Here is a 22,747-nt window from a genome sequence, read left to right as displayed (position 1 = left end):
ATCTGAAAATGCACCATATCAAACCTGTCGAGGTCATGTATAAGTCAATGGTGGATGTTCCTGAAGCTGTTTCTAGACATCGTGATCTGTGCTGGATAAAAAGTCGGGGTTTTAATCAGATAATCTGAAAAAGTTAGGTTTCCGAGAAAATATTCAATAAAATAGCGTTTTATGAGCATCAATCGTATGACATGAATTACTGCTTGATTTTGTTGTGACGTTTTGTCTCTCCAATTTTTTTGGATTTAAATTATTGAAAATTGGGTTCAATTAGTCAACTTTTTATTTTCAGGTTTTTTTTGAGGTTTTAGTAAATCAGCCTCTAATTCTCTAAAAACAAATATAGTATTTCATGAACACAAATTAAATTTTTGTGTCAGAACGGAGAAAAAACCCCCAAACACTTCTACACTTAACAGGTCATGTTTTGCTGTTGCCCCCTAGGCTTAACTGCATGATATAAGAAGCAACTATCCAGCTAGCAGTGCAATTTAACCAGGTTACTGGAGTGAGCTCAAGTGTATTGCCTGTTGTAAAACCAAATGAACGTGAACGATTTGTAAGAGGAGCATGTTCTTTGCTTTTCCAGTTGTTTAATATATCAGCTTACTATGACACAAAAGCAAATACACAGCAGCTAAAATTAAAGCGGAGTGAATTATTTATCAGATTTATTACCTCTAAGAAACTGATACGACTTGTAACTAAAGTAGAGAAGAATGTTTGTTCTCGTTTTCATCAGTACAATTTTAATGAAAGTGATCTGTGTTTGGTGATCTTTATCTAAGTATCAGTAGTCCAATTTACAAGGTGATAGTTTGTTTCATGTGAATGCTTGCAAAGTCAAAATATACCTTGTATTACAGTCTGTGTAGAACAAATTTTTGAAACCTGGACCCACTACCAGCATTTTTGCTGCTTGGACTAGCTACCCGACCCGCAATTGCCTTATCTGCAACCCAATACACAACCTGTTGACCAGTATTAAACAGGATGTGCTGATGCTGCAAACCGGAAGTGAAATCATCAGAAGTGGATGGGGCAAAAAAAAAAAAAGAAGATAATATAATATAAGATTTAAAATAAAGATAAGACCTGCTACACTCAGATCTAAAACTTGCAGGGTTTTTAAATAGATTTTTGGCCGTCTTGGTGCTCCATCTATGCATGAATTGGACTAAAACTTGCAGGGTACCCGCTTTTTTCATGGGTTAACCAACCCGCTGCAGAACTCTACCCTTTATGCAGACAGACTTTATACCCTTAAATTAGGAAAATGCAAATGCATAGAAAGTGATTAACCTGTTACATGCAAGGTAGCACAGAGTATATGCCAATTCTGTAGATACTATATTTCTGGCTTTCCCTTTGATCTATTACATGCCACATGTTGTCAGTACCCAGAAAGGATTTAATCCACGCCAAGGTCATAAATCAATGGTATAAAACCGTGGGTAAAGTGCTCCCAAGCTTACCCATTGTGATCCACAAATAAACTACTTACTGACGTAAGTATGCGCTCAAAAACATTTTTTAATACATTGGAAGATGTTCTTTCAGTGAAAACCATAAAAAAGTGTTATTTTCTGAATTTAAAGGGAGTTTGGTTGTTGCTTCATGTTTGAGGTATTTGGTAAATGCTATTCAAATCACAAACCTTTAAAGTCAGCCTGAATTATGGAGAATTATTCAGATTACTTTTGGTACCTGACACTTTAATACTCTGTCTCATTACTTGTGCTTTCAAGTGCTGACTAAACTTGTAAGTACATTCTGCTGTCTTAAAGTTGCTATTTAAATACAACAATTTAAAACTTAAGAAGTCATATCTGCATTATTTGCTGGTGTCAAAAGTGAAAGCAACACAAAGTAAGTTTCTGAAGATTCTCTGTACAAGTACTGCCAACCTATTCATACATTACCACTAGAGCAGGAGTGCCCATACTTTACTAATGTGAGGTCTACTTTTAGTGATGTTGTTCCATTATGATCTATATCCATAAAAGCATTGTTAGCATTCTGTTCCATGAAAAAATGTTACTTACCGTAAATATTGATTTATGATAAAATAGCTATATTTAACAAACCTATTTCTAATGTAACCTTAACATAATAAATATCTGAATGAAAAGCATGAAATAGGAGGGTGATTAAGAGAAGTTGTTTGTTGACTGTCTTGAAATCTACTGATCACCAGCTAAATAAAGGTCTACTGGTAGATCCCGATCTACCTTTTGGGTACCCCTGCACTAGAGACTAATTCATTACTTATTTACTGTTTAAAACAAGCTGAGAAGATCACTAATGCAGAAGCAGTATTTAATTATTATAGAAGTAATAGCCGAGTAGGTATCTCGGATTCAGCTATAATCTCAAAACAATGAACGATAATTTTATCTGAGGCTCAGGATTTCCATTGTTTACATTACATTAAGGCAAGAACCACAGTTTTGACTATGTACTGTATATGTAAGGCTTTCAACTAATTTTAAGTTCCTAACATGTGATCACATTGTGTCTTGGTACATCATTTTCTGCAGATCGACAACAAATTTCAGTGAATTCATGTCAGTTATTTCCTACAGATGAAATAAGAATTGCTATGAGCATAGAAATGCAACTGATCACAATTTCTCATATTAGATTTTATTTTCTACAAAATATATCTAGAATGAGTAATATTACAAATAATTGTAAGAAAAACTAACCAGACACAATTTCACCCCAGCTAGAAAAAGTTCAGAAGGCTACACACGACAATAGAAAATGTTATTACTGTGCTTAAATCTCTCTCCCTCTCTCTTTTATTTCATTTCTGCTCCACATGAATCTGTCTCAATTCAGTATAACTACACAGCAGTTTGATCACATAAAATAATATATTTTGTACATATTACTATATCCAGCATGTCTATGTGGCCTTTTAAACACACCACAGTTAAAGGAAAACTATACCCCCAAAATGAACACTTAAGCAACAGATAGTTCATATCATATTAAGTGACATATTAAAGAATCTTACCAAACTGGAATATATATTTAAGTAAATCTTGCCCTTTTACATCTCTTGCCTTGAGCCACCATTTTGTGATGGTCTGTGTGCTGCCTCAGAGATCACCTGACCAGAAATACTTCAACTCTAACTGTAACAGGAAGAAGTGTGGAAGAAAAAGACACAACTCTGTCTGTTAATTGGCTCATGTGACCTAACATGTATGGTTTGTTGGTATGTTTGTGAGAACAGTGAATCCTACGATCCCAGGCGGCCCTTATTTTTTAAAATGGCAATTTTCTATTTATGATTACCCAATGGCACATACTACTAGAAAAGTATATTATTATGAAAATGGTTTATTTACATGAAGCAGGGTTTTACATATGAGCTGTTTTATGCAATATCTTTTTATAGAGACCTACATTGTTTGGGGGGTATAGTTTTCCTTTAAAGATAACAATGGAATCGGAGAGACAAAGTAGAAGGAATCAGAGAGACAAAGCAGAATGAGATGGGCGGTAAAATTGAACAAAAAGAATCAGGAAGTTTGTTGGCTGTTTTAATGTAATTTACTTCCTTGGCTCCTTATGCCAAAGGATGTGCATCCTTGTAAGATATGCACCCAATACATCACAATTCTAAAAAGATTATTGTACATGGACTATTGTATTGTTTATTTCATATAAAATATGATAGGATAAAACAACCAATACATTCCTAGAGCATGGGTATATTTATTTGCTGTGTTTATCACTACATCTCAAAAGATAAATAAGCACAAGTCTTCAATTGCATTTGTGAGCCTGGCTGCTAAGAAGGAAATTACATATAGAGGATTGTATATGCACAGGAATATGGTCAAACATATTCAGCTGAGTTCCCCATGGGTGCCATCAGTTTATCTACAGCTCATAAGCTTCTTAGCTGTCAGAAAAAGTATCCTAAAAAAAAAAAAATACATACATACACTATATGGCCAAAAGTATCTGGACGCCTGCCAGTATTATGAAGTTGCATCGCTCTTTGCTTATTTTTTAACAGACTCTGCCCCTCTGGAATGGTTTTCATAAAATTTTGGAACATTGCTTCGGTTCAAATACAAAAGCATTCTTAAAGGGGTGGTTCACCTTTAAGTTTACTTTTAGTATGTTATAGAATGGCAAATTCAATTGACCTTCATTTTTTTAATAGCTTTTGAATGGTCTGCCTTTTTCTTCTCACTCTTTTCAGCATTCAAATGGGGGTCACCGACCCCATCTAAAAACAAGAGCTCTGTAAGGCTACAAATATATTGTTATTACTACTTTTTATTCAGGCCCTCTCCTATTCATATTCCAGTCTCTTATTCAAATCAATGCATGGATGCTTGGTTGGAGAGCTGCAGAATAAAAAGCTAAATAACTCAAAACAAATAATGAAAAATGACACCCAATTGCAAATATCACTCTATACATCATACGAAAAGTTAAAGATGAACAACCCTTTCAGGTTGGACACTAATATTGCACATCAGGCCAGGCTCACAGTCTGCATTCTAATTCAACCCAGGGTGTTTTGTTGGGTTGAGGTCGGGGCTCTGTGCAATATTTCCACTGCCATCTCAGAAAAACTATGTGGAAACAGGAAAGATCCTCCCCCAGTCTATTGCCAGAGAGTAGGGAAATAGAATTGACAAGTTATTTCAATGTTCTCTAGAGCCTGAAAGCTTGCTTTCAATGGAACCAGAGACCCTTGCCCAAACAGCCCTAGACCATTTATCCTCCCAGGCAGTATTTTCCTGGCATCTGCCAAAACCACACTTTTCCATCAGATTGTAAAATGCCATGTTTAAGTCTGATGTGGTCCAATAGTGCTGGCCACTAAACAGCATAGCATTGCACATGGTAATGTTATGTTTGTTTGCCTCTGAAAAAGATAACCCATAAAAACACTCTCTATCAACAGTTCTTGTGCGGACATTGTTTCCATAGATGGTATACAACTCCACAGTGAGGATGTAATTTTAGACAGATTATCTAAATGTTTTTGCTTAAATTGTGACTGGATACTTTTTGCAGTCTAGTATAAATAAACACACTCATATATATGTGTGTATATACACATATATATATATATATATATATATATATGTGTATATACACACATTATGGGCAAACTCACACTTGTAATTCTGACCATTTAATCGGTCAGTCGATTAGCAGCCCAGTGGGTCAGAGACAATAACACTCCAGATTGTGCCTAATGTGGCACGCAAGAATGTATAGATGCAGCTTCTTGTCAGGCCATTTATACTCATTTATACTCAAACCACAGTCTGCCACATTCAAGGCTTCAACTCAGGAAAAGAGCAAAAACTAAAAATATCTAAATATATAATCATTTATTTAAATAGCATCAGCAAATTTTGTAGCAGTATACACTGTAAGAATTTAAAAGATTTTTAAAAATAAGTGCAAATACTTTAACCAGAATCAACATCAGCAGACTAAGCATTTGCAACCTCAAACAAGAATTCTTTAATTTCATCTCATTGGGATCTGTATGCAACTGAAGAAACCAGAAAGCAATTAACAGGTTAAACTATACAAGAACAAAAACTCAAAGCCCTGCTAGCAGCTATGAGTGCAGTCAAACAAGTATGTCAAGACTGAACAACAGAGAAGTTTATGTTTTAGCTGTCTTGTCAAAAATAGTGTAAAACATTCCAGGCATTCATGTGTATCAGAAGAACTCCACATAACAGGTGCCCATGTATTGAAGGAAATCCATGATTGCAGGTGTTATATATTAATTCAATGCAAAGCAATGTTTTGTTACACCATTCTTTCTCAAGGTACAAAAAAAATCCCCAAAACATAACTCAATTAACCCTTTAAGTGCCAGCAGAATTTCACATTTTGGTTACGCGAAATGCCAGCCGTTTTTGAAACATTTTGTGCTCTCTCAGTTTAGGGGCATTTTCTGAGGGGAAACCTATAGTTTACCTAGGAAAACTATACATTGTTTTTTTCGGTAGAAACTGAGCTTTCTAAATCTGCCTGAGTTTTCATGTATTTCCACCTGTGCAAAAAAATTTATAGTGCTAAATACCAAAAAAAAATGAAAAATTACCATTTTTCATCGTATATCAATTTATACCAGAAAAATATTTCATTTTACGGATGAAAATCCAACTGATTTGGAAAGCCTTATGTCTCTCGAACGTGCCAATACCAGATATGTATAGTTTTAGGGAGATTTAGGATTTCTGTACAGCAAAAACTCCCGGCAGTATATTACCGAATTTTGAAAGCACTAAGGCAGAAAACGGCATGCTTTAGATTCCAAGGCAAAAAATCCTGAAACCGCAGGTTTACCCCAGAAAACCATACATTTTTGAAAAGTACACATTCTGCCGATTACAAAATGGGTAACTATGTCTCTCTACTCCCAACTACCAAACATAAAAGCTTGTCTGAACATAGCGGTTTTTCAACAAAAAATTCAAAATTCTGAAAAATCATTTCAAAGGTTTTATTTTGCTGCTCCGCATATCCCAAACTATATTAGGTACCAAGAAAAAACACCTGAAATATGATTGCCAGGGGTCCACTGAACAGTTTGATACCCATTATGCATAGGTTTACCAAAGTATCTGGCATTTAGAGACACCAATATGTAATTAGCACATCCAAATTGGACTTTACTTCAGCTACTGAGAAATCAACACATTGACTGCATTTTTTGTGGGGTAAAAACACAGAAATATATGTTTACCCCCCAAACCCATATATTTTTGGAAAGTACACATTCTACTGAATCTAAAATGGGTACCCATGCCTTTCTGCTCCAAACTACTGAGTCGCAAGGCTTTCCCAAAAATGTCGGTTTTGGTGAAATATCTGAAAATTTCCTCAAACCTTCAACTTCCCAGCACCATATCGCCCATTTATCATTACGTTCTAAGAAAAAGCACCCTAAATATGATTGCCAGGGTTCCTCTGAACATTTTGGTGGTCATTGTTCATAAGTTTACCAAAGTATCTGGCATTTAGAGGCCCCAAAATGAAGTTAGCGCATACAAACAGTCCCGTGGGTAACTTCAGCTAATGAAAGATCAACACATTGACTGCATTTTTGTGGGGTAAAAACACAGAAATATATGTTTACCCCCCAAAACCCATATATTTTTGGAAAGTACACATTCTACCGAATCTAAAATGGGTACCCATGCCTTTCTGCTCCAAACTACTGAGTCGCAAGGCTTTGCCAAATTTGGCGGTTTTGGTGAAATATCTGGAAATTGCCTCAAAGCTTCAACTTTCCAGCATCGTATTGTCCATGTATCATTACCAGCATAAAGCATCCTAAATATAAACATATGGGTCTACTAAACAGTTTGATGCCCAATGTGCATAGATATACGCGCAAGGCTTTCCCAAAGTTGTCGGTTTTGGTGAAATATCTGAAAATTGCCTCAAAGCTTCAACTTTCCAGCACCATATCACCCATGTGTCATTACGTACTAAGAAAAAGCACCCTAAATATGATTGCCAGGGTTCCTCTGAACATTTTGGTGGCCATTGTTCATAAGTTTACCAAAGTATATGGCATTTATAGGCCCCAAAATGAAGTTAGCACATACAAATTGTCCTGTGGGTAACTTCAGCTAATGAAAAATCAACACATTGACTGCATTTTTGTGGGGTAAAAACACAGAAATATATGTTTACCCCCCAAACCCATATATTTTTGGAAAGTACACATTCTACAGAATCTAAAATGGGTACCCATGCCTTTCTGCTACAAACTACTGAGTCGCAAGGCTTTGCCAAATTTGGCGGTTTTGGTGAAATATCTGGAAATTGCCTCAAAGCTTCAACTTTCCAGCATCGTATTGTCCATGTATCATTACCAGCATAAAGCATCCTAAATATAAACATATGGGTCTACTAAACAGTTTGATGCCCAATGTGCATAGATATACCAAACTATGTGGCGCACAGAGACCCCCAAATGACAATAGTGTATATACATTTTCACGGCTGACGCGCTGGCTGCTGCAATATGAGCACCTGGTGTGTGTATTATGCGACATTAGACCCCCCCTAACAGTACAGAGATCCCAGAAAACCATATATTTTCAGAAAGTACACATTCTGACGAATCCAATATGGGTAAATAAGAGTTTCTACTGCAAACTGCCAAACTGCAAAGCAATGCTGAACGTAACGGTTTTTATCAAATTTCTGAAAATCGTCACAAAGCTTGAATTCTACCCCATTATATGCCCCACATTTCGTAACTTATCAGCATAAAACATCCTAAATATGAACGCCAGGGGTCTACTGAACACTTTGATGCCCAATATGCATAGATATACCAAACTATGTGGCGCACAGAGACCCCCAAATGACAATAGTGTATATACATTTTCACGGCTGACGCGCTGGCTGCTGCAATATGAGCACCTGGTGTGTGTATTATGCGACATTAGACCCCCCTAACAGTACAGAGATCCCAGAAAACCATATATTTTCAGAAAGTACACATTCTGACGAATCCAATATGGGTAAATAAGAGTTTCTACTGCAAACTGCCAAACTGCAAAGCAATGCTGAACGTAACGGTTTTTATCAAATTTTTGAAAATCGTCACAAAGCTTGAATTCTACCCCATTATATGCCCCACATTTCGTAACTTATCAGCATAAAACATCCTAAATATGAACGCCAGGGGTCTACTGAACACTTTGATGCCCAATGTGCATAGATATACCAAAGTATGTGGCGCACAGAGACCCCCAAATGACAATAGTGTATATACAATTTCACAGCTGACGCGCTGGCTGCTGCAATATAAGCACCCAGTGTGTGTATTATGCGACATTAGACCCCCCTAACAGTACAGTGACCCCAGAAAACCATATATTTTCAGAAAGTACACATTCTGACGAATCCAATATGGGTAAATAAGTGTTTCTACTGCAAACTGCCAAACTGCAAAGCAATGCTGAACATAACGGTTTTTATCAAATTTCTGAAAATCGTCACAAAGCTTGAATTCTACCCCATTATATGCCCCACATTTCGTAACTTATCAGCATAAAACATCCTACCGTAAATATGAACGCCAGGGGTCTACTGAACACTTTGATGCCCAATATGCATAGATATACCAAACTATGTGGCGCACAGAGACCCCCAAATGGATATATAGTAGATAAAATTTACAAGGCAAAACAAAATAAGGCAGTAAAGAGTGAAATGCAAAAAAATCCAATAAAACCACAAAAAACAAGGTTTTTTTTTCCAGACTAGTGTTATCGGCCGTCAGAATCACAATTTGAATATTTTAGCTGGGCCAAACAGGTTATACGGCTAGAAACAAGTGAACACAACATACGCAGAGCTGAAAATGCAATAAAATGGCTAAAAAGTCAATAAAATGGCTAAAAATGCACCAAAATACCCAAAATTGCAATATAATCACCGAAATAACATACAAAAGATATTGCACAGTACGGTTAGCGAATACGCTATTCGTAATGGCAATAAAACATTTTTTTCAACCAAAAAAAGAGACGATGCGATAAGAAAAAAAAAAAAAAGCCACAATGCCATGTATGTGCGTGTGCGTGTGTACAAATGGTAAATTACATGTTATGTGCGCGTGTGTGCACGTGTGTGTAAGTGCAGTGAGTGTAAGTGACCCCCCCAATCCCCAAAAATGTATGTGTAAGTGTGTGTAAGTGTGAATCTAAGTGTGTATTACTGTAATAAGTGTGTGTTGGTGTGTTTGTGTGTGTAATTGTTGCACTAACCTGAAAAAGTCGCTGGAGACTGTTGCAGACGATCAGGAAGAGCCCCTGGAAGAGATCTGCGACGCCATCTGTGTCCCTGTGCTGTGGGGGCGGAGATCTACGGTGCGGTGTAGGCTGCAGCAGCAGGACACGTAAGTAACACGTGCCTGCTGCTGCTTTTGTGCCCCTGGGCGATCGCGCCCCAGGGGCCACTCGAGCCCCTGCTCTGCTCGTTGCCTAGGGGCAGGGGATCGAAGCGGAACGAGCGGCTCTAACAGCCGCTCCTCTGCTCCAGAACCCGGAAGTGCTGCAGAACGTAGAATCTACGTTCTGTGGTATTTCAAGTTTCTTTTCCACAGAACGTAGATTCTACGTTCTGTGGCACTTAAAGGGTTAACCATAGATATAAATGGAAAAAAATCTGTGTGACATACTGTATCCATGACACACAGTATGTGAAGTAAACACAAAAAAGTGCAACAGATATTTTATATAGATAGGGTGAAATAAACGACTCAGTAATACAACTGGTGATAACAATACTGACAACAACTTTCCATGAATCTAATCTGCTTATCTAGATATGACTATAGCTATATAGGTCTCAACAATGTCAACAATGTGCTATCACAAAATAAAACAAAATTGACAAACCAGGAATAATTATTCTGAAACTAGACAATCCCATAGCCCAAGTGCAACAATATAAACATGTTAATCACACAAAAATCCAAAACATTCTTTATATGCAAAACTGCTTAATTGTGGAGCACTTTGTATCACTCAGCAGGCTGCAAAAAAAGTAATTAAACACACTAGTTTCTAGTCCTACTAGTAGGGGAATCAATGGCTTCTAGTTACGTGCTGCCACCAATTTAGTGGCAACACAGTTCTACCAAAGACAGTTCCTGTCTCAAAGTTCATTGAAGCTAAATGCAGAAACAGTTTGTGAAGAGCACAATTGCCCAATACACAGGTATGGGACCTGTTATCTAGAATTCTCGGGACCTGGGGCTTTCTGGATAATGGATCTTTTAGTAATTTGGTTCTTTATACCTTTCTACTAGACATTAAATAAACCCATGGGGCTGGTTTTGCTTCCAACAAGGATTAATTATACCTTAGGTGGGATCATGTACAAGCTACTGTTTTATTATTAGAGAGAATTTTTTTTTTTAGATTATTCCGTAATTTGGATAATTCTGGATAATGGATCCCATACTTGTACTGTAGTGGGCTAACAGAATGGAATAAAGCAGCAGCTATTATGAGATGTCAAATACATAGGGGCAGATTTATCAAGGGTCGAATTTCAAAATAAAAAAAAACTTCAAAAATTCGAATTCAAAAAGACCAACCGAAATTGAGTCGAAGTTTTTACCCGGTCGAATAGGTCCGTATTCGGCCGAATTTCAAGGAATAGCACATTCAATCAAATTTGGTTCTAGGAGGTCCCCCATAGGCTAAAACAGCAATTCAGCAGGTTTTAGATGGCGAATAGTCTAATTTGAATTTTTAAAGAGACAGTACACGATAAATTTCTATTCGAATTTTCGATCTTTTTGCAAATTCGAATCGAATTTGGACTATTCCCTAGTTGAAGTACACAAAAATAGCTCAAAATTAGAATGTTTTCAATTCGAAAATTTACCTCGACCTTTGATAAATCCATAGTGTGCATATTATACATCATAAAATGGTATGGTAAAATGTTATCACAACATCACATTATCCTTCCTCTGGAAGGAAGGGGCTGGTGGTCAATGACTATACAACTCAAATTTATGTTTATGCAATTATAAAAATTAGCAGAGTGTGGTTTCAGCACTAAGATGGTGTATCTGTGTTTTGCAATCCAATCTCCTAGGGTGGTGTAAGTCTTGGACTATGCACAGGAGTTCACAAGGGGACTTGATGAAATAAATTAAACATCTTGATGTGCACATCAGACTATGGCTGATCTGTATTGCTCTACCTGTATGCGGATTATTAATAGTTGGGCCCCTGATCGTCTGTTCTGTGTATGTCAGCCCTTGGTGTATTTTGGCAGCAGTGTTTAAGTTCTGCCTTACAAGGATGTCCCTTAAAGGGAAAACGTTTTTTTGTTTTTTTTTCTAAATGCATCAGTTAATAGTGCTGCTCCAGCAGACTACTGCGCTGAAATCCATTTTCCAAAGGAGCAAACAGATTTTTTATATATTTATTTTAAAATCTGACATGGGGCTGGACAAATTATCAGTTACACAGGAGCCCCCAGTCATGTGACTTGTGCTCTGATAAACTTCAGTAACTCTTTGCTGCTGTATACTGCATATGTAAGCAGTAAAGTGGATCTTTCATGAATTCCATGATATGGGAAAGCAGCAGTAAACACAGTGAAGTCTAAGTTAGACTGTACTGTAGTGCAGGCACTCTCTTACCTTTTGTACTCAAAGACCCACTATAAACACAAGGGTATCTAACAGCATTTGTATATATTACTATGCTTACAAGCATTATGTGCCACTTTTGTAATTCTTGCAAGTAGAAACATGCAGCCAGGCATCATAGTACATTTCACATCACTGATACTTACTATAGTTAAGGTCTAGCACACATTTTATAAACACATACTAACACATTTCCTATTCTTGCATAACCTGAGATTCATGGTCTAAACAACAATGCTTTATAAATAAAACATCATTAGTGAATGTCATGTGTACCTAACAGCAATGCTGGCTATATACTTAAAGGGAATGTCAACCCAAAAATATTTAAAATTTTTAATACATGCATATTGGAAAGTTGCTTAGATGTTTGTAACAGTAATGAAACAATTGGGCTTCGAGAAGAGATGCAAGCTTAGCTGTATTTTTGTTGCAGATAAAATCAATAGATCAAATATATTCCATTGTGATTTTATGCATTGCCCAACCATGTTTCAAATTATTCAGTGTTTCAAAAACTTAAAGGAATACTGTCATGGGAAAACATGTTTTTTTCAAAACGCATCAGTTAATAGTTCTGCACTGAAATCCATTTTAAGAGCAAACAGATTTCGTTATATTCAATTTTGAAATCTGACATGGGGCTAGACATATTGTCAGTTTCCCAGCTGCCCCCAGTCATGTGACTTGTGCTCTGATAAACTTCAATCACTCTTTACTGCTGTACTGCAAGTTGGAGTGATATCACCCCCAGCCCCCCCCCAGCAGCCTAACAAAAGAACAATGGGAAGGTAACGAGATAGCAGCTCCCTAACACAAGATAACAGCTGCCTGGTAGATCTAAGAACAGCACTCAATAGTAAAATCCAGGTCCCACTGTGACCCATTCAGTTACATTAAGTAGGAGAAATAACAGCCTGCCAGAAAGCAGTTCCATCCTAAAGTGCAGGCACAAGTCACATGACTGGGGCAGCTGGGAAACTGACAATATGTCTAGCCCCATTTCAGATTTCAAAATTGAATATAAAAAAATCTGTTTGCTCTTTTGAGAAATGGATTTCAGTGCAGAAATCTGCTGGAGCAGCAATATTAACTGATGCGTTTTGGGGAAAAAAAAAACATGTTTTCCCATGACAGTATACCTTTAAGGTACAGAGGACATTGTGATTACTACCATCATCTGAAGGAAAAGCGTGGCAACTAAAACACCTGTTCCCTCTGACTGCATCTTCCCATTCATTTGAATAAAAAATGTACTGTACAGCACAAACTTCAACCAATAGGCTGGTATCACTTTAAATGCACAAGTCAGAGTTCCTCAGCATAAAACAACTACAAAGAGGCATTTGCCATAATATGGGCATTTCCACAAAAATTAGAATCATGTTGACTGAATGTTACCGCTCTACCTTAATGTAAACTCTGCATATACTGCTGTACTATAAAATGGCATGTAAAGCTAAATATTGCAGTCCAATGCTTTTCTGGAAACAAACAAGCTAAAGTTTTAAACACTGGGTTTACACACAACAAACCCTGGCATTGTAAATTGTAGTGTAATTGTAGTGCATTGGCAAGATTAGTTTTTCAACTGCAAGTGAAGCCCAATGTTAATACTGGCTGGTATATTCAGAACTTACAGTGTAGGGCTGCTAAGCATATTCACTTAAAAAGCACCCCAATGCCTTAAAATGTAAATTTCCCATAGTGTTAAATGCAAAAAAGTAATGGCACCCCTGGCCTACATTAGAAGGGTTAAAGAAACCAAAAATGTGAGTAAAAATTTACGAAACTGACAAGAGTTGTAGTATCGAAAACACTGGGCATTTACTAATGAAGACTGACATAGCCATCCTATTATTAATTAACCAACTTTGTAATTACTTATGGCTTTAAGTGTCCTTATAGAATAATAATGAAGGGCATTGTTCTGCACATCTCCGGTTCTGGTCTAAATTAAACCACTGTTAAATGGTCACACTGTGTTTTATTTAGACAACCATAACTAGACATTGATACTACACAAGTATTTCCTAGCAGATGATAAATGTGGTGTACTCACTTCTTTAAACAATATACACACATACATCCATTTTACACGCCTGTGTGGAGCACTGACCAGCAATTAGATTAAGGGATCGTGGATCTGTATGGGAAGTGCACTGTACACATGGAGATTCTGTAAAATGTCAGATGGATCATAAATGATGCCTGCTCTTGTGGTAGCTCCTTGTCTCACAAAAGTGTGTGGGACATGGCTACTTTCTTATTTGCATTTAGATCTCTTTGCCCCCAAGTGTACATGCCTTAAAATAGAACTTATAAATGTCCAGAGGCAAAGCCAGTGGCTGGTCCCTTCCCTGTAACCTTTTGTAGACTGCATGTGCAAATCATATTCTTCCTCGTATGCTTTTAAAGGGGTGGTTCACCTTTAAGTTAACTTTTAGTATGTTATAGAATGACCAATTCTAAGTAACTTTTCAATTGCTGGTCATTATTTATTTTTTTATAGTTTTTAATTATTTGTCTTCCTCTTCTAACTCTTTCCAGTTTTTACATGGGGGGTCACTGACCCCGTCTAAAAACAAATGCTCTGTAAGGCTACACATTTGTTATTATTGCTACTTTTTATTAGTCATCTTTCTACTCAGGTCCTCTCCTATTCATATTCCAGTCTCTTATTCAAATCAGTGCATGGTTGCTAAGGTAATTTGGACCCTAGCGACCAGAGCTGCTGAATAAAAATGTAAACAACACAAAAAGCACAAACAAGAAAAAATTAAAAACAAATACAATTTGTCTCAGAATATCACTCTATACATCATACTAAAAGTAAATTTAAAGGGGAACAACCCCTTTAAAAATCCATGGGATAATGCACTAAATGCTCTAAAATGTATCGGTCTAGTAACTCATAGTAACCAGTCAGCAGGTAGCATTTAATGGTCTGCATTCTCTAGACATGGGGAAACTTATGACATTTCATTACATTAGCCCACATATGTATGCAGGGAAGTTGGTGGAATCAGGGAAGTGCAGAATGATGTCAGTAGATGAAGAAACATGTGTACACTAGAATTGTCTGTACAGGAGTGCAGTGTTTAAAGGGAACACTGGCCGTAGCACAGGCACCTATAGTCAAAGCCAGCAGCGGACACCTATAAGCATTCCCAGAAATCCCACTTTGAGCATGTGAGTATTGCAGACACTTTCCAAGATGGTGACCCCCTGCGACAAGTTTAAAGTCCTGGATCATTGCTGCTATTGACAAGCTGAAACTTTAGGCTGGTGCAATAAGTTCAGTATATAAAATATGGCATTTTAAGCCATATTAATTTTTAGGGTTTAGTTCTCCTTTAACAGCACACAAAGTAAATGACAGTTGCAGCCAGTACACAAAGGAGCTTAGCATAGCAACTGGCAGTGAACTACAGCATCTCTAGAAGGGTAAAAGTACCTATTCCAGAGGTGTAAATGACAGGAGCGGACAATACAATCCCTGATGGCACCCTCTAACAGCACCCAGATGGAGGCCAGCTCCAAAACCTGCCAATATAAATCTGCACCCAGCATTTCACATTGAATGGAGCTAGGCAATTAAGGAGTCAGCAGTCCATGTGCCTCTTGAATATGACAACAACACCAGTGGCTGGCAACACTCTGTGTATCCAACAACTTCATGAGCTGCCAATGCAAATTGGAACTAATGTGCGCCCAAGGCCAGAGCCCATTTGTAAGAGGAAAAGCAACAGGCAATGATAGTAGCAAAAGCCAATGATAGTAGCAACAGGCAATGCTAGTAGGAGCAGCACAGCAGCACACCGGTTGTCAGCAGCCCTGGAAGGCAAAAGTGCTTGCGGGCACAGGAATTGTAAAGTATACAGCAGGGCATTGTGAGTGACATGTCTTACCTTGCTGCGGAGTTGCCCCGAGGTGGACACTTTGCGGATGAGTTTCTGCGGCCCCTCATGCTCCCCCTCGCTGTCAGAGGACTCGTCTCCCGTAGGGACTCCAGGGGCCACCGCAGGCTCCCTCATTGAGCTTGACATCTTGTCGCACTCCTGCTGGGAAAAAACAAAGCAGTCCGTGTCAGCCAGGTTCACTGCTCCCCTTTTACCGGCCAGGGGCACAGCGAAGCGCCTGGCCGCCATCTTCGACCGACACCGCCCCCATTCCATCTCCCCCGCCCTTAACTCAACCCACTTACCGAATTCTGTCCGAACTGGTACCGCCCCTTTAGACACAAGCACAACCCACCGCTCCCACGGCCACCGCCCATATACCGCCCCCGCAACCTCAGCTGAGCACAAGTACCACGCCTGCCCCGCCCACATCCTGCCTCTCGACCCTTAGCCCAGCCCACTGACCACAACCTCCCAATCTCCCCGTCTCGCCTCACATGGCCCGCCCTTAGCCCAATAATATCAACCGCGCCCTGAGAGCACAACAAGCCAAAATGTGGGCTATAATCCTCTACAGAGGGGGAATGTCCTATTCAATTTCAGGCCCCTGAAATCCGCTCTGTCACCTCCCAAGGAACCGGCTCCCCGCCTCCCACCCCTCCCATCACATATCAACAGGCTCCTGTCAGCGCTAGGAAATTATCATCGCCCCCTCCCTATCTCGGGCATCTGAGGAAATGATGTGCGGCTCTAAGCTTCCCTCACGGCCAATGAAATTGCAGCACCAGAGCCACCAGTGCGCCCTTTCCTCTCATTCCGCTAACCGCACACTGAGCTTTCCCTAGAGGTGCTCACTTAACCCACATATCACGTTTAAAGAAGCATGCGCGCAAGCGATTGAGTTTCTGCTCGTGGACAGAGACAAAATGTTCAATACAGTCCCGTGGGGAAGGCTGTGTCACCACTGGCTATTCACCGCTGGAGCTCAGCAGCAACGCATTCGCTTGTTACATCTATATTATATATAGGGTTACAAATCGGTTTTAGAGATCATTATGCACTTTGACTTCCTGCTACACCTGCCTAGATCCGTTTCCCATTCAAATAAAGACAATTACAAAGGAAGTGAAAATGCTGGGAACATGGACGTAGTAAAAATAAGATTTAAAGTACAAGTAAATCCCGCAAAAACTAAAGGGTCAAAGTGAATTCGAGGGAAATTTTCGAAGTAAAAAAATTCGAAATTCAAAGTAATTTCTTGGAGACTTCGAATTTACTTTGACTTAGTTTCGAAATAAAAATCGTTCGAATATTCGACCATTCGATAATCAAAGTACTGTCTCTTTAAAAAAAACTTAGACTTCAATACTTCGCCAAATTAAACCTGCCGAAGTGCTATGTTAGCCTATGGGGACCTTCTACAACCATTTTCTAAGTCTTTAGAGGTTGAAGGAAAATCCTTCGATCGATCGCTAAAATCGTTGGATGCAAATCGTTTGATGTTAACTATTTTTATTCGACCGCAGGATTGCCAAATTTGTTGAAAAACGTAAACTTCAAATTCGATATTCGAATTCGAAGTTTTTTAATTCGATTGTCGAATTTCGAAGTTTTTTGTACTTCGAAATTCGACCCTTGATAAATCTAAAAGAATTTTTAGTGAAAACACAAACGTTTGTATTAATTCTGACCAGAGCACAGTTTTTTAAAAACTGTGCACAAAAGTTTAAAATCTGCGCACAAAATCACACATAGCTGAGAAGGAATTAGAGGGAACATTGCTAGAGACCATGGGGCATGTTTATTATGCTGTGTAAAAAAAAAAACAGTGGGATAATACAACACACATCCCCAGGCTTCACCTTGACTTCTGTCGGAAGCAATGTAAAATAATGTTGGACAAATCCGGCCTTCGCATGGCGTAAAATTACACACACCTTGATAAATTCGCCATTTATTTTACACAGCTTTTCTGTGAATTTAGTTTTACACAGCATAATAAATATGCCCCAAGTGTGTTTCAAGTCAAAATAAAAACTCTTCAAGATACCCATATTATTAGAATGATTCCCGATGCCCATGATCTTCTGTTATGGATGGCAAGTTCTATTCTACAACAAGCTCTATTTTGCTATCCACTGGAAGTCCATGCAAGATCCCATATAATTAAAAAAAAAAATAATTTAAAGGAAAACTATACCCCCCAAACAATGCAAGTCTTTATATACTGTAAAAAGATATTGCATAAAACAGCTCATATGTAAAACCCTGCTTCATGTAAATAAACCATTTTCATAATAATATACTTTTCTGGTAGTATGTGCCATTGGGTAATCATAAATAGAAAATTGCCATTTTAAAAAAATAAGGGCCGCCCCCTGGGATCATACGATTCACTGTGAACACAAACATACCAATAAACCATACTTGTTAGGTCACATGAGCCAATTAACAGACAGAGTTCTTTCTTTTGCTTCCACACTTCTTCCTGTTACCATTAGAGCTGTAGTATTTCTGGTCAGGTGATCTCTGAAGCAGGACACAGACCATCACAAAATGGTGGTTCAAGGCAAGAGATGTAAAAGGGCAAGATTTTCTTAAATATATAGACCAGTTTGGTAAGATTCTTTAATATGCCACTTAACATGATGTAAACTATCTGTTGCTTAAGTGTTCATTTTGCAGGTAAAGTCTTCCTTTAATTGAAGAGTGTAGCCTAGGCATGAATTGCTTTCATCAACTGACATTTTCCCAATCTTAAAAACAGTGACGGTGAAATGGGTTTTGATCAAATCTAAAATTTCTAGCTTTATTTATGCTGAACCAGCTGATTTTTTTTTTTTCATTCCTAGTACGTGTGCCTGTGTGTGACATGGCAAATGTTTGGGAATGCAGTCCAAACAAGACTGGTTAAGTGGAGAGACAAATGGAGGGGGCAGGAGAAGTCAGACTGAAATGAGAAAAGTCTAGATATCTTGCTAAGTTCATGGCCTAGGAGCCTGTATTACTAGTGTGAGTAGGAGTGCCTAGTGGTTCATTAAAGCCCATATTTTGCCATTTAATTATTTATGCCTTTATCTTTCTTACAGACCTATCACCAACAACGCACAAAATATCTGTGTTGTGCTAGAAATTGTTATATTGGCTTCATCTCTTAAAAGGGTGGTTCACCGTTAAATTCACTTTTAGTATAATACAAACATACATATTCTAAAGCTATTTGCAATTGGTTTTTATTTTGTGTTATTTTAATTATTTAGCTTCAGATGCTCTCCAGTATGTAGGCCCAGTTTACCTTAGCAAAAAGGCAGAGGTTTGAATGAGAGACTGGAAGGTGAATAGGAGAGGTCCCAAACAAAAAAAAGTAATTCAAAAAATAAAATTGTAGCCTCACAAAGAAATAGTATTTTAGTTGTCGGGGTCAGTGACCCCCATTTGAAAGCTGGAAAGAGGCAGAATAAGAAGGCAAACAATAAAAAAAAAAACTATGAAAAATGAAGTATCATTTAAATGTTGCTAAGAATGGGACACTATGATACACTAAAGCAAACAACCCATTAAAGCCAAAATCTCTGTAGACAACCACAACACAGCAGGGTTTTGAGATCCAGCCTTCAGATTTACAGAGCAAAAGGTTTGTGCCATTAAGCACCTGGATTATATAAACTAGAAGTATCACTGCACATCAGTTGGAACTGTCTGTCTGCAAAGATGGAGCATACATTAATATACATGCACCCAACAATGTGTGTATCATGCAACAGTTTTCAGACCTCGCCCGCCACTCCCTTATTGCTCATGCCTCCTCTGTACTATGTAAGCCCCCAATGTCATCTCCAAAATCCTAGGTTAGGGTTAGAGATACAATTATAATTTGTTTTTAGGGTCAGGACGAGTGAGATCAGTGAAATTGGGTCGAGAAACGAAGGAAGGTGGAGGTAGGAGGGAGGACTACTAAGAAGTAATAAACAACCCATGAAAAGTTGCGTATAGGGCACGCAGGAAACTTCTGCCACAACTTCAGTACCAACAATCTGATACACACAAGGAGGGAATATACTTGGTACTGTACTTCCTAAAATGTACTCTATTCCCTATATTATTTAAAGTAAATAGAAATACAACTATACATGGTTACCAGTTTTAGTCCCAACGAACTAATATATGAAACTCACACTTCACATTAATAAATACACTCATATTCCATTAAAACAATGGCATAATAAATACTGTTTGTCGTGCACGAACACCATATGCAAGGATGACAAAACATATCAAGTAAGAGATTACCCTAAATTGGGACTGCCAATTCTAGAACGGAGGGTGTGCCCCTATGTATTTTGGCCCCATTTAATTTCAATCTGATAAATTTCTCAATCTGAAAAACCTTCATGGGTACCCTAGTCCCAGGCACCTAATCCTGTGGTCCTGCATACACCAAGTGGAAATAGAGCTATGAGTGCAAATGTAATCAACTTCCAGAAAGTACCCCAAACTACTTATTTTATAGATAAGTATAATACTTGTCTAAAACATTTACAGAATATGGCATTACACAAAAAGACTTTCATTCAGTCCCAGCACAAAAGTGTTTAATCCTATATACCAACTTTATCAACACAATGTTATTTTTAATGTCCACTCCCTACAAATGTACTTGTGCTTGCCTCGTTGCTTAACATTTTGGGTTTTAATTCACATGAAAAATATTTATTGACACCCCTGTTTTTTTAAAGCGGTTTGCTGGGCTGGAAAAAAAATTAATAGATTGCACAATGTTGTATTTATAAAGTCATTTTAGCTAATCTGGAATTGTATTGTTTACTTTTCTTATATTATTTTATCATCAACAACGCTTGTGTAGATGTGTAAGGTAGAGCCAAAAGAACAAATTACTGTGGCTCCTTCCTCATGATCATCAACAACAGTGATTTCACCACATTTATTCTAATATAGGCGATTACAGAGGTAGTGTGTTGTATGTGACAAAACAGCAATCACCTTCATGTTGACATGGGGGGCATTGATCAACATTCTGATTTTAGTGGTTTCTACAAATGCCAAGATTTGAATGTAAATAAAACAAATTAATAAATATACGGAACTAATCAGAATACTAATACAGGTATGGGACCTGTTATCCGGAATGCTCGGGGCCTGGGTTTTTTTTTTCCATAATATGGTTCTTCATACCTTTTTTTTTTTTTTGTATAAAAATACAATTCATGGGAAAGAATAAAATATGAATGTCAGTAAATGGGCCCCTTAGTACAATATAGTCATCCTCAAATGTTGGTTGTCCTGCGGGGTATCCTGTGTCAATCGCCGATAAAGTCAATCAGAAGAAATTTCGAAGTGCAGGACAAATCCACAGCAGTAGTCTTAGACTGCAATTAATTTTATTGGTAACGTCAAGAACACAACATGTTTCGGCCTAGGCCTAGCCCGAAACATGTTGTGTTCTTCACGTTCCCAATAAAATTAATTGCAGTCTAAGACTACTGCTGTGGATTTGTCCTGAACTTTGAATTTTCTTCTGATTGATGCAGAATAGTAAACTGCAAAATTGAGAATTTCATTAAAAAAATGTACGTTTCTTAACTCATATACTCACAACAATTAAAATAAAAGGTCTTACAGAAGAAGTGTGGGATAGGAAATGATTACTGATACTGCAGCATTACCCCATGCAAGGGAAGGGTCCTTAGTTGGCTGTGATTGGCTGTTTGCTAGCATGCTACATTTGATGGCACAGAACCAAAACGGTGAAGGGTAGCATAGCACCTTATTAGGGAAGCCTCCTCCATACTTTTAACCCTTCAAGAGCAGTGTCACAAGAGAGAGCGCTTTGTTCTGCCTTTTACAGGAGTTTCCCCCACCTCCCTCAACCTTTCTATGTATTTTATTAGGTTTGTTTGGGGCACTGACTGTGATTACATAGTTTCTGCTTGTTACCACTGTCATATTTTCCATCCATTTGTTTAAATAAAAGAACACTGCAATTCTACTCTTACCATCCTTATTTTGACCAAAACCCATTTCCTCTTATCAGTAATGTAAGCAGTGTTGTCCTACACAACCATTCCTTGCTCCTGAGTTATTATATAGCATGTGGCCATAAAAATATACACCATATATGTTTGCTCACAGTGCTTTAAGGATGAGAACATTAACCAGACCTGCCTCTTCCTTTCAAGGCATACCTCTTGCTTACCTGCATATTAAAGAAGATACGTGAAATATGACCAGGGCATTTTAATAATCTGTCATATTTATTAACTCAGTAATAAAAATGCTGCTGTGTCACTTGTCATGACTACTTTACTTCCTAAAGAAACAAATTAGGCAAGGAAGTAGAAAAATAAAAAAACATTTTAATCCAATCCTTTCAACTAGAGAAGGGAACTAGGGGTGTGCATCCTGCTATGTGTTTGGTGTAATTCCACTTCATATGGAAATATTTTCTGAGGTCAATAATCTGTCCATTTATATTCATATGCTGATTGCACTGGCAATGTATATGCCTGATACTGTAAGGCTAAGGCCACACTAGGCGATAGCGCCGCGATTTGACTCGCGGCGACTTTTCGCCGCGACTTTTAATCCGCAATCGCTGGGGAAACTTTTGCGCTGGCGTCTA

At 38.0% G+C, this 22,747-nt stretch overlaps 1 protein-coding gene across 8 annotated transcripts in view; it reads right to left on the bottom strand.

The window, feature by feature from the left end:
• LOC108707541 (diacylglycerol kinase eta) overlaps positions 1-22,747 on the bottom strand; it is a 157,941-nt gene that overhangs the window by 118,726 nt on the left and 16,468 nt on the right. For 3 of the 8 annotated variants that reach the window (XR_005965501.1, XR_005965502.1, XM_041582463.1), the window contains exon 1: positions 16,117-16,617. Coding sequence is in view for 6 of the 8 variants with exons in the window: in XM_041582463.1 (XP_041438397.1) it covers positions 16,117-16,539 (423 nt within the window). In the remaining 2 variants the exon portion in view is untranslated. Of the gene's footprint in view, positions 1-16,116; positions 16,620-22,747 lie in introns of those variants that run through there. The other 5 variants (XM_041582464.1, XM_041582465.1, XM_041582467.1 and 2 more) reach the window with 4 other exon arrangements.

This window comes from Xenopus laevis, chromosome 2L (assembly GCF_017654675.1).
Source record: "Xenopus laevis strain J_2021 chromosome 2L, Xenopus_laevis_v10.1, whole genome shotgun sequence".
In the NCBI taxonomy this organism is placed as follows: domain Eukaryota; kingdom Metazoa; phylum Chordata; class Amphibia; order Anura; family Pipidae; genus Xenopus; species Xenopus laevis.
The sequence above is the reverse complement of the archived record's forward strand: the minus strand, read 5'-3'. Positions and strand labels throughout refer to the sequence as shown.